The sequence below is a fragment of the Sinocyclocheilus grahami genome, unplaced genomic scaffold (assembly GCF_001515645.1).
Source record: "Sinocyclocheilus grahami isolate Dianchi unplaced genomic scaffold, SAMN03320097.WGS_v1.1 scaffold65.1, whole genome shotgun sequence".
Taxonomy (NCBI): Eukaryota; Metazoa; Chordata; class Actinopteri; order Cypriniformes; family Cyprinidae; genus Sinocyclocheilus; species Sinocyclocheilus grahami.
In genome coordinates, this window is record NW_015505244.1 from 743304 (window position 1) to 763793 (window position 20490).

A 20490-nucleotide genomic window follows, 5' to 3' on the forward strand; every position below is an offset into this window, starting at 1 on the left:
TAGCTCGACTTCACGCGCATCCCGGAGCTAGTGCAAGACGAGCATTTGTGGTTAAAAATTATATCTTTTTTTATTGACCGATCGTTTTACTGGATCCTGGAAAAAATACTGGAAGGTTTTCCTCAGAAACCTTAATTTATTTTCGACTGAGTGAAGACGGAAAGACATGAACATCTTGGATGACATGGGGGTGAGTAAATTATCAGGAAATGTTTATTCTGGAAGTGAACTATAGTCAACCTTAAAAAAAAGTCACTAGTCAACCTAATGTAAGAGTTGTATAGTTAGCCGACGCGGTCCACTAGGTGGCCTCAGTTGGCTTATGCATCGCTTAACGTCAGGCTGTTCTTGGATGAAGTGAAAAAGGCATAAAAGACAGGCATCATCACTGTTGGGCAAGTAGTAAATAAGGGGGAAAAGAATATTAACATAAATTAAAAATAAACCTGCATGTGAAATACATGTGAAAATATAATTATATTTTTCTTAAATAACACATACTCTCTATCTACAGGCCTTACTATTCTCATATCATACATAACTGTGATGTTCTACAAAACAACTTTCAGGAATCATGGACCTGTTTTGCCCCTGTTTCTGTTTCAGTGTTCCCTTATTTGGTCATGTTCCTGTTCTCGTTGTCTCATTATTAGTTGATTCCCCGCACCTGTCTGTCCCTCGTTAAGTTTAGTATAAATGTGTAGTCTGCCTCATATTTCCTTGTCGGGTCTTGAATGTCTTCCTTGTGCTCTGTGTCTTCCTGTTGGATTATTAAAGACTCTCATTTTGTGAAATCTCCTCATTCCTCCCATAAGAAACATGTTACCTGTTTCTGATGCAGAAAAGCTAGTTCATGCATTCATGACCTCTAGACTGGACTATTGTAATGCACTGCTAGGTGGTTGTCCTGCATCTTCAATAAACAAGCTACAGGTAGTCCAAAATGCAGCGGCTAGAGTCCTTACCAGGTCAAGAAAATATGATCATATTACCCCAATTTTACAGTGAGGTAGAGTTTTTTCGCATTTGGCTCCCAAACTCTGGAATAGCCTTCCTGATACCGTTCGGGGTTCAGACACTCTCTCTCTGTTTAAATCTAGATTAAAGACACATCTCTTTGGCCAAGCGTTCAAATAATGCATCTCATAATCTTGTACTGCAGTTATATCTCTGATCAAATGCACATTATTATTCTTTAGTTTGGGTTAAACAAATCAATTTCGCTTGGTTGGAACAGCAGCTACGCTAATTCTGTCTCTATTTGTTTCTCTGTTTTTGCCACGGGATTCACATCCCGTGGTAACCAGGATTTACACAAGCTTCAGTCTAGATCCAGAACACCTGAAAAGAGATGATGCCAACCCCTCAGAGGACCTCAGATGATGCCAACCCTGAAACAACATACAGAACTACCACATTTTGCTATAAGTTTGATTGCATCATATAATAATTGCTGTTAATAGTGTTCATCGTCTGTTTGATTACGTCTTTAATTGATTTTTCCATACATTTCTGCCATATGTACATTAACTGACAGTCACCACTGATAAGCTACCACTAAATATTGTAGAAACTTAATTTGCTGTAAAGTTGCTTTGCAACGATTTGTATCGTGAAAATCCCTATACAAATAAACTTGAATTGAATTGAATTGAATTAATATCTCTGCCATTTTTTATGCATTTAGCGATAAATTGTAATCACATTGGCATCCTTCTGCATTTATGATTCAGCAACATGAACTGGATGCAGGTGGTATCAGTAAACAAAACGACTGTAATTAGCAGCTCAGAAGGTTCATAGTTCAATCTAATAAATAAATTTGAAATTGAAGTGCAAAACAACTACACTAAAAAAGTTGTTGAAGGATTTACTTTGAAAACATTTTTACTCAGAAATTGCTTGTAAATCTCACAGTTACAAAGTACCAGCAAGTAACACATTGATTTAAACATTCTTAAATTTTTCAAGTAGAAAAACTGAAACAGTGATTTCTTGTAAAACATTCTTCAATGATCTCCACTTACAACTTATATTTTTGTACAGTGTACATTATTAAAAAGTGTAGCGAAGAATCAGTCCTCTACTTTCTGCATAATGTTAAGGTGATGATCACAGGTTATTTTGTTAACCTTACTCACAACGAGGCACAGGGTCTTCTGTGTACACTTGATGAACCATCCATGCCTGTCCTGAGGCCTGGGTGTTGAACATGTCCTGTGTGACTTTAAAATCTGTCAAAGGAAGCAAACATTATACTGTAAATCCATTGTATGCCTGAGGGAATGTCAGAAAACTCATATAAAGCTGCTGAAGATGTTAAGCTTTTCCATCTTTTTCTTCCACTCAACTACTCGCCAATATTTAAATAAAACAAGTATGTTAACCTTCCTACGAATGCTAAGATCTCATATTGCTATTCTGCAAACTGATGACAGGGCTTCCCTTCAGATAGACCTCCATGGAGACATTTAAAACACAAAAAAGCCAGCTATGTTTCCTTTATATAGAGCAGTATTACTGTTTTCAAAGTGCAAGTTGCTTCACATCGTTTCTTTTATGTTTCACAGCATTACTGACACACAGTTTTCCCAGTAGACTCGACTCAACACCAACCGGTATATTCTGTGGGTTTGAATAACAAAGATAAGAATTGAAATGTAAAGGTGCCAGCTGTTTCACAGCGCTGTGAAATTGTGATGTGTAACCCTGGGTCTTCACAGAGCTGATTTTACTGCATGAAAAAACTGCAAGTTGGTAAAAGTTCTTGTTACACAAGTTGAGATAAAAAAACAACAACATTTGTACTAGCTTGTGGTCATGTGAACTCATGCTGGCAGATGAACATGAAAAAAATGGCCACCCAGAAGCACACGGCACAAAAATTGCTGAAAATGTACTCACCCTGAAGATGTAGACGAGTTTGTTTCTTCATCAAAACAGATTAGTTTCTTACAAATATGTAGCTTCAAACTTTACAAGATGTCAATTGATGGAATGAAGTTGTGTTGGTTACTTGTGGATTATTGTGCTGTTTTTATCAGCTGTTTGGGCTCTCATAATGACGCTGCCCATTCACTGCAGAGGACCCAATGGTGGGCAAGTGATCTAATTCAACATTTCTACCAATCTATTTCAATGGAGAAGCTTATCTACATCTTGAGGGTGACCAAATTTATAGCAAATTTTCATTTGCTTAACTGTTCCTTCAATTGCATTGAATGTGCTTCAAATCGAATCTTAAACTACTATTTAAAAAAAAAACTGTACTTGCAGATAATATAATGAAATGAAAACATTACATTCCAGTCGCATTCCATATCTGTAATAAGTAGTACTCTTTTTAAAATTATGTTAAATGATTTTTACAGGTAAATACACAGTACAGAAACACACATCAAGTATTTAATGAATTAATTTATTAAATTTAGGATAATATTCCAAGTAGAATGTCACAACCTGCCATGTAAATTACTATTTTGAGTTTTAGAGCAGTATTAATGAATATTCATTCATTAAATCTTAAAGATGAAATGTTGACATATTTTACATATTCACTAAATCATAAAAAGGATCTCATGCTTCAGCAAAACAATGGGTTTCTTAAATAAAAAATAAAAAAATTTAAACAGCATATAGAGAGCTGTTATGTAGTAAACAGATCAACACTCAGTCCTTTCATTCAGCACTTAATTTAAACACACAGCTAATCTTGGATCAGAGATGCAGGGTAAATAATACACTGGGGACTCAGGAAAGACATAACAAATACCTCTCTTTGCCCCCATTGTCTACGGCAGAGTCTTAGATGGAGACAGACTGTCAGATCAAGGCAGAAACTCAAATCCAGTCATTTCCTGGACTGTCAAGGGCCACTGAAGTTCATTCAAGTGAGCTGTTCATGCACTAAACACATGACAGCCCATGCACACAAACATGATCATTACAGTCAGAGCACCTATAGTCAAGTTTCCCTCTTTCTAGGTGCTTTCATGGGGGAAGGATAAGCCACATTACTGTGTGTAGCATTGTCAACAACCATGTCCTATAAAAAACATATTACTGTAATATAAGTTTATTTTAAGATTTGAATCTGTAATTTTATGATGTGAACAATGTATTTAACACAATTCGCTGTATTTGTACTGTAAATCCAAAACTTTTTATCAGTACCATAAGGAAAGTTGCAAATATTTACATTGTTGCTCTATTAGCAACAAAATCAGACAAATATAGATCTAAACACAACTAAAAGGAATAGTTCATCCACAAATGAACATTTGCTGAAAATTTACTCACCTTCAGACCACCCATAGTTTGTTTCTTCATCTGAAAAGGGTTGGCAAAATTTTGCATTACATCACTTGCTCACTAATGGATCTTCTGCAGTGAATGGGTGTTGTCAGAATGAGAGTCCAAATTTTAATTTTTGGGTGAAATGATGACTCATAATGATAAATGAGCACATGGTGACAACACAGTTTGTGTGGAATATTTTGAAATTATGAATCAAATAAAAATATTTCTTTCCGTGCTTAAAGTCTGTCTGCAAAGTAATCAATTATCAGTCTCTCATTGGGCATCATGGATGACTTGAAGGATTTGCAGAGTTCTCCAGTGCCACTTACAGTTTGTAAAAATAGCTTGCACCTGCAATTCAACTGAGACATTTAGCTTGAAATAGGCGACAGAACTCAAGGAAATAATTTGACAGCAAAGTGCTAGCACAGAGAGCAGACAGACTAGTGTTAGTCCAAAGATATATGACTTTATAAAGGTAATTTGTCAAACAGACACAGCAAATTAACTAAACAATTCAGGATTAATGACGAGCAGTTCCTCTGGTATTAACTTAATTTAAACTATTTTACAGTAATTTAAGAGTGTAAAATCTGGCTAAGGAAGATGTTAATGCAATGAACTGCAAAATGAAAATAATTCAAACTTTGCCTCTGATAGAAAGCAAGACTTAATCATGAAAAACTCACATTTATTCACGTTCTTTTCAGGACACTTTTCTCAAAAAGTGCTCATCACTTTGACTCAAAAAACGTTTGATATAAAGTATGAACTGGGAACAATTTATTTTTGCCAAAAATGGAAACTCAAAAATAAAGATTTTTAAGGTGCAAGACAATCTACTTCCCTAAAACAATGTAATCATTCATTGGTTAACAGGTTCTTAACCTGTTTCCAGAGTGCCTGAAACCAGCCATCAAGGTTTCAAAGCACTGAAGCAGGGCAAAAAGTACAAAGAAGTGATTATATCAAATAACATGCAAAAATCTGTCACACTCATTAACAGAACAAAGTGTGCGGATTATGAACTTTGGACTCATAGGTTCATTCATGCATTTCACAATTGGTTTCCCAGTTCCTAATAGAGAACCGCGTGTAAAATTTAGACACAACAAAATGCCTCATAGCTGTTTCTGGCTGCTCTTTTTAGGAACGAGATGCCGCACCAGCTCTGAGACTCTGGACTGACCCCTGAACATAAGTATCTACAGCAGTCTCTACAGGGGCACAAGTTAAAAGGCAGCTCGGCCTAATAAGAGAAGGCATCAGGGGTCCCAGAGACGTGACCTAGGTCATGGTTGAGTAATAAAGTCTAACCATCTGTTTAACGCCTATCACAGCATGTAATGTAATGATAAATTGCAGAGAAAGCATTTAAGATAAACTTAGATTAAGATAAGATAAAACATTTAAATGATTAACTCACAGCATTATTGGATTAGAAGAGTATGTGTGCTGAATAAATCTGATCATAAAAACACACAAAAACACAGATAACAATGTATCCAGGAAACCAGGGGTCCAAGGAAAAAAATGCATCTATTATTTTTAAAGCATTTTATATTATTTAAGGCAAGGCACCAGGTGAATAAATATATATGCAAAAAAAATTCCCTTGAAAAAAGGTACAAAAGCTGTCACTGGTGTGGTACTTTTGTACTCAAACTTATTTACCCTTATTTGCTGTACATAAGGTGCATATTAGAAAAATATTGAAAGGGTACTGCCCCAGTGACAGATTGTGTACCATTTTTTTCTGAGAGTGTAATGACTTGCCTTGAATGTGAGAGAATCTCCTGTGGTGACAGACAGCCAGGCCTGATAAACGCTACGTTCGTTTTGCACATATTACACAACATATGGGCAGAGACGATGTGTAACATTGTGTAAATTTCAAGAGTAGCAGCCATGTGTTTTATTGACTGCAATCAAAAAAAGATTTTTCCAGCCTTTTTATAGTGTACAAACCTTCACATGAGGCAGTTTTCACAGCGTCAGGTGTAATAAACCACCTGGACTTTGCCCACAGATTCTGCATAGCAAGCTCCCCGCGTGATGCACAGAGAACTATCTCTAGGCAATCCGTGAATGGAGTGAGCAACACACTTTTCAGAGGTAAAATATTCACTTATTTTAACCATTTGATGTCATTATATTAAAATCTTGTATCCGATTAAAAAACAAACTGAATTTGTAACAGAAGCTTTCAAATGGAATCATGACTAGGTCTATTTAAAATATATTTAGCTTTTTAAAGTGCATAACAATGGCTTACGAGCATTCGGTAAACGAGTGATGGCTAATTATCAGTTAGCAGTTGATAACTGGCATTATCAACACTGGTAATGATTAATATGAGTTATGTGCCAATTAATCAAATATGTTATTTTCTGTATAATTTAAAAACAAAGTACACATTTCTTCTTGCTGTGCATGTTCATTTTAAAGTTAAATATAAAAACTGTAAAAAAACAAACAAATTGAAATAAACATTATATAAAAATCCACATTTTAAACATGCAGTTTAATTACCGCTTTAAAAATGTAAGACCACACCATGTGACTGAATGCCACAAATGTGCTCTCTGTCAAGCACCATGTGATTTGTGTTCAGACTGTGTAGGTTGGGCTGTGATGAAGGAAAGAGTATTAGGTGAGGAAGAAGAAATGGAAGTGAAGAGCAGCTTGCGGAGGGCCCAGTCTCTCAGAAGTGTTTCCACCGATCATGTCCTGTCCTGGACTGAAGCTGGACTTGGAGACAAGAGGAAGTCTGTCTCTCAGCTTGTGGCACAGTGAGGGAGATGTTCCTCTTTCTTTCAAAGCATAGTTCACCAATAAATAAATGCTCTTCCTGTCAGGGTTCTGTCACTTCGGTCTAGTGTAATTCATAGTTTTGTGACAGAGCCCTGACACTCGTGTCATGTCATTGTTTTCATGTGAGCGTGCGGCTTCGAGTGTGCTCGAGCCGTGCGCTCTCGTCTGCGTGTACTGTTCCATGTTGGAGCGTGGTGTTCAGATCCCGGCACTCATGTCTTGAGTTTCGTGTCGGGGTCCGGACACTCGCGCTCCATGTTCTGTCTGTTGTGGGAGCGTGCGGTCTCGAGTTCGCTCGGCCGTGCGCTCTTCTGTCCACGTGTGTTGTGTTTTGTGAAGCACGCGGTTTGTGTTCAGCCGCGTGCTTTTCTTGTTGTCTTGTGTGAACACGCGGCTTATGAGTTTTCTCATTAGCTGCGTGTTCGTGTCTCCTGTTCTAGCACATGGCTTGTGATTTGTTTTGCTGGCCATGTGCTTGTGTTTTGTTTTGTGTGAGCACATGGCTTTTTGTCTTTGATTCGGTGTGCCATGTGCTCATGTCAATTGTCTTGACCCCTCCCATCTTGTTACCTGATTATTAGTTAATTTGCCCCACAAGTGGTCCCTCATTACCCTCCTCATTTGCTCTCCATTTATGCTCCTTGTGTTTGCAGTCGTTCGTCATCGTCTATCCCTGGATGTTGCGTGTCCAGATCTTGCCTTGCCAGCCTGTTTTTCCCCCACGGGGTAGTTTTTGTTGGCGTTTTGTTTATTTTTATTACCTATTAAAACCCTTTTTCTGCAGTACTGAGTCCTTGCCTCATCCCTCTACCCGGATCCCTGACACTTCCATCATTTACTCATCCTTATGATGGCCTTAACCTGTAACACAAAATGTGAAGTTTAGCAAGAATGTCTCAGCTGCTCTCATAACATGAAAGTGGATTGGCACCAAGTTGTCAAATGCAAAAATTTAAGTGCAATAAAAGTTGTCCATAAGATTCATTCACTACATATATTCTGAGTGTTCTAAAGCCATACAATAAATTTGAGGGGAAAATACAATTTTAAGTTGTTATCCACTGAAACTCTTGCTTGATATTTGGTTACCATTCACTTCCTCTGTATGAAAACAAGCAGCTTAGACGTTCAGCTAGAGATCTCCTATATTGTGTTGCAGAAAAAAAGAAATGAACGAGATTTTGAAAGACATGAAGGTGAATAAATTGATAGAATATTCAATTTGAGTAATCCATTGCTAGTAATCCAATCCAAGAGTTTTTCATTTGTTTGGTAATAAACTCTCAAAGGGATAGTTCACCCAAAAATGAAACTTCTTTCATCATTTACTGACCCTGAACTTGTGTGAGTTTCTTCTGTTGAACACAAAAGAAGATATTTTGAAGAATGTTGGTTTGTTTTTTTCCCATACAGTGGAAATTTCTTCTCTTAATGGACTTAATGTTAATTTGTAACTCTATGATAAAACTGTCAATTATGCCTTTAAACAGAAAGTGAAACTAACAATTCTATTTACTGGAATCAATTCAATTAAATACATGACTTTATCAGACCTTCTGAACACCATGTCTTCACCACCAACAGGTACCAAATCTCTCCTGGAAGAAAAACCAAAAAAGGTGATTCAAGGGATATCAAGCATGAGGTAAAAACACTAAACCTCAGATGCTCTATTAGATTATTCAGTATTATTACATGGCTTTCTGAAATGCTTGATACTGATGGTCAGTCATGACATTCTGAGGTCAGTTATTCCCCAATAATGACTGTCGTTAATAGCAATGCTGTTTAATACCTGCTCATACGGGTATCTGAAACTGGCACTTCACATTTCTCTCATATCACACCACAAACTTGTTCTCTCTTGTTTCATTCAAATGCTGCTGGTGCCATTTTGCGCCTCAGTTATCGACTGTATTTACTGTAATATGAAGCCAAAGGACTTTAGTATTAATAGTAAGCCTATGGTATTGAAGTGTTCGTCTTGTTGCTAGAACAAATGATTTATACAATGTTTTGGGTTATAAGATGATAAACGGGTACGATTTTTAAATAGTTTCTCCTCAAACCAGTATTTGTCCGTATCATTATTTATGTGGAAAAAAACTGTGTAATAAATGTTATGACTGTACAATATTCCTTAAATGTCCATCTTATTAGTTTAATTAATTAGCGAATAAAATAGTCTCAAATCATATTCAAATCAAAATATTCTCAATCAAAATAATCAAATATTCTCAATCAACTCAAAGTTTTATCATTATTTACTTATGTGGCAAGCAGCAATGTAAGAAGATTAATAGTGTGTAATGAGAATATTTTGCAATAACCAGCTGGATGTACATTTTCTCTTACTAACACATTAGATACCATCGTTGTCCTATGATTGTGAAGGTGTTTTCTAATTTATCTCCTCCAGCTCAATATGCAGACCACAACAATTCCCGTCAGTGAGAATGAGAGCAGAGTTGAGACAATAGTGAGGAAGACTGATGTCAAAGAGAGGTCCAGGGTCTCTCCTCTCTCCCGCAGTAAGTCTATGGAGAGTCTCCCTCGACACAGACCTTCAGGCACCACAGCACTCAGGGCGCTCTTTGAGTCAAAGATCACTACCCAGCCTGAGTCCAAGAAGAGCAAGACGGCACTTGAATCAGCAAGCGCTAAGAAAGCCAATAACACTACTCTTCCTGATAACAAGGATGCTGAAGACACAAAGCCACAAGTAGAGGCAGAGGTTAATAACAGCCATAATGAACAAGAGAAAGTGACTGAAGAGGTTCAAGTGATTACAAAGGTAAACAGTTGGACCTTAAAGAGATGGGCATTTGAGCATTTGTATTTACTGATGAAATAATTACTCTTTCAGAGTGCAAGAACAAAGCAGATCATAACCCGATCTGATAGAAGAAAGACAATTTCTGGCATTTATAGTGAAAAAATATCCTCTCCAGAGGGTGAGTACATGCATAACTTTTACATTTTATAAAGATAAAATGAGTTCTTGCACATTCAAACCATGATGTCAGGGTGTTCTGGGTAATTGCTAGGGTGCTTTGGGTGTCAGGACATTGCAGGGGGGGGGGGGGGGATTATGTCAATGTATTTTATATATATATATATATATACAGAGAGAGAGAGAGAGAATTATATAAAAATTACATTATTACATATTACTTATTTACAATCTCACTGCCTGCCATGATGATCAGGTCTGGGTGATGATTGAAAATTTATTTTTTAAGATATATTTTATACAATTTTATGCAAATGCTATAGATTATTTTATATATTTTTGTTCATTTTTACTTATATTTTCCTATATATTTGAAGACATTTTGATATTCTCAGTTTGAACATTTCAAGAACATTTCTAAGTGATTTCTAGGGTTTATCTTTTTGCATTAGTTATTGTTAACCAGTCTGATCACTTAAAACATCTAGCTGCAGGATTTGAGGTATCGTGTCCATACCCCAAACAGTACAGGACAAGTTAAGTGCCCAGCTTAAGTAGGGTTTTGGGGTTTGTTTAAAACTCTAACCCAAATGATGAGCAATCGTAATAGCAATGCTTACCTCTGCAAACACCGCTAATAAGCATTCTAGTTCAAGGTTAAATTTCATATGTTGACAGAGTATCATGTGACCTAAAGGTCAAGAGCAAACTATATACTAGACCATGCAAGACACAAAGCAAAAACTAAAAATATTGCAAAAACGGTCCAATCAAACTACCAGTGTAATATAGAAAATACACTTTATTTTCTAATACTTTGCTCATGATATAACTTGGGCCACATGTGAGAGGTCTCCACATTTTAACTGAGGAAACGCCAGATGACATCACAGCAGGAGCAACAACTGTCTCAATGATATGAGATGAAAATAACATGCTTATTTTAGTCATTTCTGAGTGCTGGGTTGGGGCAGACTGGAAAAGTAGGTATGTATCTCAACAAGTGATTGACTCAGCCTGGTGTAGCAATACCAGAATATAGCTCCTAAAATAGCTGGCTGGCATGTATCCTTCCATGAGAGCAGGATGGGGTCAGCTGTTACCACCAGCACAGAAACAGCCACAGGCTTGCTGACACACTTGGAGGACACACATGGCCACTAGACCAGTCAAAGGATCATTACTGAACTAAGTAATAAAGTAATTCAGAGGGATTTGAGTTATAAGCTTATGAGCAAAGAGAAAGAGCGCTGAATGGTGAGTTTATGTTTACACATTTTTAAACCGTTATATTGCATTAAATAGTGTGTGTGCTAAAGAGGATTTCTGACAACATGTCTATTACAGAAGACCACTGTTGTGTGACCAGGGATTTGTGTCCAGAATTTGATTATTCATTTGTGTTTTAAAAACAGACTGGAAAACAAGCTTAACGATAACATTTTACTGTGGTTGAAACATAGGTAACCAGGAAATAAATAATCATATGTTAATTTTCAACTCACTAACATGCTGAAATTAGTTAAAGAGGATGTCTATTTGGACACTTTGCCTCATCACACTTTATTTTTAGACGGTTTTATAGAAAATGTGTTATTAATGAATAGCTTTTGAAGAATGCATTTGTGGTAAACTGGACCGCAAGATTTAACCAATGATTATGGAACAAAGAAAAATAATTATATAATCATTGTGATACTAAGATCAGTTGATTAGAGTGATTTAATGCAGGTGCACTCCCCAAGTAAATGTTTTACTACAATAAAAAATAGACTCGAATCTATGAGATAGTGAGTTTCTGTTCCTGCGTGCTATTCAGATATTAAAATACAGTCACAGTTGATCACAATTTTATTTCACAGGCTTGAAGCAAGACCATATTTTGTCCTTGAAACTGATTATTAGTCTGTACCCTTCTGCTCATTCAAGCAAGCTGTGCTGGTTCTTGGTTCGCAACTGGAAATCCCATTGGTATCGGTGTCACGGAGAGTCAGATGTTTTCCAGCCTAGTTTCTGAGCACACTTTGCACACTACACTGATGACTTGCATTCATAGCAGCTCTCCACATTACTATAATGAGAGCTGACAGGGCAATAACTATCCCCATTTCAAAAAGAAAAACACTTACAAAAAAGCCTTTTTTGAGATTATGCATGAGCATGAGATTAACGGTTTGATGTAAAAATCAATAAATCAATCGCACAACTTTCAAAAAGCAGAGGTCCGTGAAGGTCCTTTGGGGATCTGTGGACACATAGGATTTTCTTTGCTAATATTCCATTTTTATTTTCTATTATCCAAATGTGATACATGAATGATCTGTTGTGCAATAAAAGGTGTAATAATGTTTGTTAGTGTTATAGAAATTAAAATCATTATAAATTGTTATTGAGAAAACACTGCTTTTTTACATTTGGGGGTCCTTGTGTCCACTGAAAGTGTACAGTAGATAAGGGGGTCTCTCTGGGTGTGTAGAAACTCAATAAATCATGGTAGTCTATTAAATGTAGTAGCACAATTATAAAGCACATATATTAGTTGAAGCTGATTGTAAAATTATAATAATTTTGGAAGGCTTTAGTATGAGGATAGTATGCAAGGTTATGAATGGAGTTGGCTTGGTTTGACACAGACTTTGCATCATCATTATTTACAGTTAAATCTAAAAGCCCTGCTGAAGGCTTGCTGGGTCACATATATAGTCTCTTGCAAAACTAACAAACAATATCCCTGACAAATCACATGCCTGCTCATCTCCCACTGAAAGACAAACTGTTCTTTTTAAATGAAACTCATATCTGACAGTTCAAAAAGTCTTTGGTGCCCCCTGATGTGTGCGACTGTGGGTCTCGGTTGTGAAAGCACAGATGCTGACCTTGATTTCATTCCTTTATTCAGGAAATTAGGAGTCAAAGTTTGAGTCACATTAACCATATCATGATTCTGATCTTTCTGCTGTGTTACAGAGGATAAAAGAAGGTCAGTCGCAGACTTCAGAGACAACTCGGCTCTCTACGAATTGGAGAAACCCTCTATTTCCGTCAAAGCTTTGTCTGCACTATATTTGTCAAAAGTGGCAGCTGCAGAACCTGCAGGAAACCTCTTGAAACCAGTTAGTACTTGTAGCTACTTTTATTCTTCATGATGCATGTGGTGACCTTTGGGGCCAGGTGGATGAGACAGAGTAAAACAGGCTGCAGGAAGAAAATGCTGCTAAAAGAAATGCATGTAACAACTGCTGATTTTTTTTTTCTTTTGGTTTATGTCAGTGCTCTAGCTAAAAGTTGCTAAAAGAAGCATGGGTATTTATAAATGCTAATATATTTTTCAAGTTAATAAAAACAGTTCCTGGTTATTTTTGGATCATATAACCTCACACATACTAATAATTTCCTTGTTTTTGCTTGTTCCAGGATCAGAATCTCACTTCTCCAACTAGAAAAAGGCCAAACGCAATCAAGGTAAGGAAAATTAGTATCAAATATATACTTTTATCCAGTGGTAAAACTTATTTTGGCTTCTTCATTTGATTTAGAGTACAAATTATCCACTAGCAAACATCACCCCTGCTGTGAATTCTGGAATAAATTGTAATATGTGTAAATGTGTTTTATTAAAAATTAAGTTATGTCAGATTATGCACCTTTTTCTTAAAAATAAGAAGGCCTTTTTTCTCTGATTGTTTAGTAAAACATTAGCAGCTTGTCTTTCTGTAATTGCATACTCAAATAAATAACAGATTCTGGTTGTGAACCCTTAGCTCTCAGGTGTGAAATAAAATAACATAGGAAATGTAACTACTCATTTGCAGGACAGAACATATAATCATTGTGGGTGTTTTCACCGGTCTTTGGGCTCATAATCACATTACTAACATAAGTTATAACATTCTCAACTGCCTGTATTCAGATTGCTGAAATGATTAACTATAAGAAACTTTTGGCACAAAACGCTGGTTTTCTTTGGCATGTGATTTGGCTTCCTTACAGTTCAACAGGTATGTTTAACTTCTTAACCATTTATGTTTGCTCAAAATGAATAATAATAGGCTAATATGTTACCTTCAATAATCTAATGTGGTTGTTCTTCTTCTTTCTTTTTTTAAAGATGGCTGAAGGTGCACAAAACAGCAGTGCATATGCACCTGAATCAAATCCACCAATACACCATCTGGAAACCAGATCTGAAGAACATGAACGACCCTTTACTTCACCACCCCCTACACGAGATGCAATGTCTGTTCTGCACCAACGCCAACAGAAATGCGAGCTTAGACGATTGCTAAAACACACTTATCCTGAGTTGAAAAATGTAGACAGTTTGGTAGAGGAGGAGTTGGCTGATATTCTTAACTTGGACCCGGTCACAGACACGGGATACCAAAGTGGGGTCCAGTCCAGGTGCTGGCTGTTTGAGAACCATGAAATCAATTCAGTGGATATCCATGATCAAAAACCACAGATGAAAAAGAAGTTTCAAGAGGGCGACATCAAGAGAACCGTCTGCATGTTTGAACAACCTACGTCTAACTCCTACAACAAAGACAACAAACCGCAACTTAACAAATCAGAGGAAGTGACATCAGAGCAGAGCATCAAGGTGGATGTGAAAGCAACACGCAAAATGTTCGAAATTCAATCAATTGATAGTCAAAACCCCTGTCCAAGCAAAAACATTGTTTGTGAGGATGAAAGTCAATCAGACCAGAAACCAAAGAGTAATTCTGAGACTGATGGAAAAGAAACATCAGACATTCACCATAAAAGTCTAACCAGTGATTTCATTGACACAAATGAGGTGTTTGTAAGTATATCTAAAGCCAAACAGGTATTCGAAACAATATCACATGACAAGAAGAACATTTTACCAACAAATGACAACTTAAGCCGAGAAGAAGAACTGCTGAAGGCAAATGTAAGAAACAGAGCTCAGATGTTTGAATCAACTCCACTTGATAGGATCAATCAGCAAACCAAAGAAGAATCAGAAACCATCCTGGAGAACACACAAGAAACTCTAGTTGCTTTATGCAATTTCTGTATCATGCATTCTGATGGAACCATGCTTGAAGCTAATGAAACTGGCCATGTCAAGAAAGCAAGATATAATTTCATACAAGAAGATACAAGACCAGAAATTCATGATGAAGAGATAGTGACTGGATCCATAAAGAACATCATGCTTCAGATGCTACCAGGAACAAACTTGAACCCAACTGTGACCTTCCTAAAAGAGGACAGTCAGGGCAATGTGGAGATTCAGAAAGTAGATGTCCCTATTCACCAACTTCCATTCACTCAGGATAAAGAGTGCAGAACTGCCAATGTGGTGCAGATTACTGAAGATCTACTCAGTCAAACAAAGTCGCTGAGAAAAGGAGTCTTAATACAGGATGGAACCACAGGAATGAGAGAGATAACTGTTTATGCTCTATTTATCCACAGTGAAGACGGTACAGGGGTAATGGAGTTTGGTCAAACTGATTTTAGATCCCTTCCCTCAAGTCTAAGGAATGTTCCAGAGTCTGAAAATGGTGATCTGAAGACAGATATTAGTTCATCAGAAAGTTCTTCATTAGTAGATACAAGCAAAACTAGTAATAATGTGCAGCTATTCCAGAGCTGCATTGAGAAAGAAGACCTTGATCATCTAAAATGCCTGCAGGAAACCTCAAGTGTAGATATTGGTGCATCTACTGGGGATACAAGTGAGATTATACCAGGTAAAGTTAACAATATCAAAGCCCTTTTTACTACCAGTATAGATGACACAAGCTTTAACATGCAGTTGGATGAAAACAAGTCAGAATTGGTAAATAATGAAAAAGATAATGCAGTAGCAACAAACCAATCTGAACATTGTCCTGACACGGGTGACAATCTGAAAAAAGAAAGAATTCTCCAAAATCAAGATATCATGAATGATGGACTCGTTCTTCAAGCAGAGCTAGTTGACGTTGTTGAAGATGATGAGTTGGTCAATCTACAAACAGCCATTATGAACCTTCATCAGGCGACAATGGAGGCAAAAGCTCTTCAGCAGAGTGTACAAGAAAAATATACTTCCCAGTCAAACCAAACACAACAAATCTGTGATTCTGGTTCAATGACCCATGAGTTTACACATGTGAAAAACAATGAGAATGTAAGTGAGAATGAAGAGCTCTTACAGTTTTCCAAAACTGAATTGGAGGAAGAAAGTAAGGAGTATGTCATGAGCGGTAGCATACAAGCAGCTCTTGATTCCTTGGGAAAATCAAACTTTAATGTCACAACGGGTGATTTTAGAGCTGCCATGATTTATAGGAATTCTGGTAAAGGATATGCAGGACACAAAAAGACAAATGATGTGATGATGAACCAGATGAACCAGCCAAGTGATAGGACTAAAGAAAGTAAGTCAGCAATATCTTCTCCTGTGCCTCAAGCTGAAAAGGAAGCTTTAAAATCACCTGAGGGAACTGACACAACCCCTTGTGAAAGGCCATTTGAAAACAAGCCAGTGACATGTTCTCCCTTGCCTGTCTCTGTAGAAACACCTGCTAAAAATCGTAAAACTCCTATTGGACCCAAACCAGCTATCCCACCTAAACCAGATCATTTAAAAATTAAGCCAAACCCTCTTGGATCTGAAATTGATGCAGAACGTCTCAACAAATGCCAAGTCCCTCCTGCTTCTTCAAAACCACCAACTGAGCGGATTAAACAATCTTCAATTACCAAACCATCCCCAGACTCAATGTCTCATGAAGATGCACTCTGCGAAAGTGTAGAGCATACTGATGCCAATGAAACAGAGAGGAACACTGACAATCCTAGAGATAAAAAGCTTAATTGTGTTGAGGTTGTTGAAGAAAATCCAAAGAGCTCCCAAGAAAGCATTGTCAATGAATCTTCCACTGGATTTCACGCTACTCTTCAAAACTTCGGGGTAAAGCCGAGTGGTTCAGTGCCTCCTGTAAAACCTAAAAGAATCAAAATGGCAGAAAAAAATCTGAAGAACACAGACAACACCAATCCATTCAACTCTACCACTCTGGAAACTGAAACAGCACAGGGAATCACTCCTCCACACGACAATGACTACTCAGGCGAGACCTGTAAGACAGATAGCAACAACTGTGAGGAAAGAAATGCTAAAAGTGATGATCAACAATTTAGTGGAGTGGTCAGACGGAAAAAGAAAATTAGAAGAGAGACTGAGGATGAGCGAAGGCAGAGACTCTCGGTGCACATGGATGAAATCATGAAAGGAAATGTGCCAGCTGTCATGGAGATCTTTGACAAGCTGAAAAAGCAAGAGGAATTGAAAAACATACTCTCCAAAGTGGAGGAAATCGAAGAAGATACCAACAAAGTGGATGTGAGCTCACTTAAAAACATTTTTGAGAGCGTACCTGATTGGGTCGTGCCTCGGGAGAAGAAAATCAAGCAAAAAATAGTCACACCAAAACATATTGAAGCACCAAGTGAACCTGAGATAATGTCATCCATGGAGGTGGCTTTTGGGGACTTAGAGAAAGCTGGTGCAGACATAATCCGTTTAAAAGACCAAACACTTGCAAGACTCATGGATATAGAGGAGGCCATTAAAAAGGCTATTTACTCAGTATCGACTCTGAAATCTGACTCTGACATTGTAGGACTCTCTGGTCTCTTCAGGGAGTCAATGGTGGCCGTACAAGGTTCACCTCCATCAGGTAATATCAGGAAAATCAGCATTGGGTCAAGCAAATCACCAAAAGCTCAAAACCAGATTGGAAAGAGGGTTTCTGAACAGTCAACGACACAGAAAAAGCCAGTGCTTTTTATTCCCACAACCAAACAGAGATCAGCCTCACCAGTGTCTCCTTCATTTATTTCCATTCAGTCTGCAGCGAGGAAACCTTCGGAGTTGCCATCACCTCAGATCAGTCCCCTGAAGGAAGAACCAAAGGAAGAGACCAAGCTGCAGTGCTGCTGTAGTGTGCCTTCAGACCGCAGACAATGTTCTGTCACAAAAGGGCCGTCCTCGAGCCCTGCGAATCCACAACGGCAGGTCAGTGTGCTGGAAGTGCAAACGCGGCCTGAAGGAGAGAGAGTCATTGGATCAAAAACCATCAGCGAGAACTATGAGAGGACAGACTGCTTCGGCAACAAGTTCTGCTCCTCGAAAACCTCCACGGTTGTGACAACTCAACCTGAAACCATGACAACTTCTAAAAAGCTCATCATGAGCAGTCCAGCCACATCGGAAATTGTCACGTACCCAAGAATCAACACACCTTTTATTAGAGAAGATCGTCCCAAACTGTAAATTTATTTGGAAATGTATTTCGGTTTTAGTTTTTACATAATTGCAAGATCTAATTATGTAACAGCCAATGCATTTTTGTACTTTTTTGCTTGGTTATCTTTTGAAGATCATTGTTAAGTATTTCAGTTTCGTTTTTTTTGTGAGTTAACATTTTTTTAAACTATGATTTCCTCAGTGTGTTGCAGTCATGCAGTAAACATGTTCTGATATTTCTGTGAATACAATATAATTAGAATTTTTGCCATATTTGTTAATAAAAAATAATAGAAACATGTCATGTCACATTACAAATTTCAGTAAAAGTATGTTTTCATACGAATCACATTATATTAATTTTCTCACTTCTAAAATTGCTAGGTTTACTGAAACACAGTGATCAACCAAAGTATTTCCCCAAAATTTTCTGGTAACATTATTTACTAAAAAGTCAAGCATTTTAAAATGCCTAGCAGATCAGTTTTTAATTCAAAGATGCTTTATAAATCAAAATATATTATCCTGTGTTTTTTTTAATAATCAACATTTCTATTTAAATGATTTACATTTTTTAAATCTGTTTAACTATTTAAATGTACATTAATAATGATCTGCTAAGTCTTCCATTAAGTTATTATGTTTGAAAATGTAAAATGTATTCATTATAAAGTGTGTTTTGAATTTAATAATTTAGAAATTGTATTGAACTTAAGAGGAGTACTGCACCATGTTGGGATTCCAGACATTGAAAAAAGATTACCAAAGAAAAAAAAATCATCCAACTGATGGATAGACATAGTGAAGCCAAAATACAGCTTTTACCACGATACCATGCAAATACCATAATTTACACCAGTGTTTTCCAAGCCAATGCTGCATTAAAAAACAAAAACATCCTAATAGCTTAAGTGAATTAAAAGCCAACTTCTGACCCCAAGTCTTATGGTACGATGGTGTGTTAACCCTTTTATGTGACTGTAGTTTCAGCCAGCAGCTCAGGAAACATGCTCAGCCTGTCTGAAACCAGTTTACCCAATGGAAAGAATGGCAGCTGATAAACTCATTTTTCACAAAACCTGTTTCTGCTGCAAACACTGCAAAAAGAAACTGAGGTAAGAATGTTTCTGATAAAGCTAAAAGCTGATAATGAACATCACTGAAATGTAAACATGTAAACACATTACATTTATGATTCTAAATGAGTGAAAACACTTTGGCACCATAATGCAACTAGACCACAAATCACAGCAAATCATTAAATAGGAAGTGCTGAAGTTGCAGTTTTGCACTCTTCTCTTAAGTTGTTTACCTACAGTACTTTGCTGATATTGCAGATGTTGCTTAAAACTGTTAATCTACAAATATGCTCCATATTAATGTGGTTTTTATAGCCAACACATCACAAGCAATAAACATGCTAAAAAAATGTTTTGCTTGGTTTTAGCCTTCAAAGCTACGCGCCTCTCTACGGGGAATTCTACTGTGTTTTCCACTATCAGCAGCTTTTCAAAAGGAAGGGAAACTATGACGAGGGCTTCGGCCATCAACAGCATAAAGACCGTTGGCCACAGAGGAATGACACGAAGATCATTTCGAGCTACTGAACAAGTATATGGGCCGTAACCTCGACTAAGTGATGGTCTGATGTAGGCAAATATGATTTTTAGGTCTTTTGCGATTGATTTAACATGAACATAACATGATTTCATAAAGCAGTTTATATATATATATAAATCAATATCTCGCCATATATTCTAAAATGTTTATGTTGTTATGTTTGAGACCTTGATGAAAATGTGTTTTATAGCTGTAAACAAAATATTTTACATAACTTGTTGATGTTGATGATCTTAATCATTTTTTTTTTAAATGTGTTGAAAATAGCATGGATGTCAGGGATATCAAACCTGAAGATGTGTGCATAGCTTTGAGAAGCAATTTCATTGTCTCAATTACTAAAATGAATAAACAAATTCTAGCTTCATTAAAGGCTTGCTAGTTGACCCAAGTTTTATATAGCATCTGAAAAGCACTGAATAAAACCACTACTGCACATTTTCAATCATAAATAAATCACAGATTTTTACATTTTTTTAAAAATTGTAATGATACAAGTACAAATTCATTTTAATCAATAAAACTTTAAATATGA

The 20490-nt window shown here is 36.9% G+C and overlaps 1 protein-coding gene across 1 annotated transcript; it reads left to right on the top strand.

The window, feature by feature from the left end:
* Window positions 1–6933: 6933 nt before the first annotated feature.
* LOC107584941 (xin actin-binding repeat-containing protein 1-like) lies at window positions 6934–20013 on the top strand. The gene is made up of 9 exons (XM_016271722.1): window positions 6934–7091; window positions 8698–8758; window positions 9533–9907; window positions 9980–10067; window positions 13034–13179; window positions 13481–13528; window positions 14175–18358; window positions 19320–19450; window positions 19783–20013. The coding sequence occupies exons 1-8, from the start codon at window positions 6934–6936 to the stop codon at window positions 19357–19359; spliced, it is 5100 nt and encodes a 1699-aa protein (XP_016127208.1). The 3' UTR covers window positions 19360–19450; window positions 19783–20013.
* The last annotated feature ends 477 nt before the right edge of the window (window positions 20014–20490 follow it).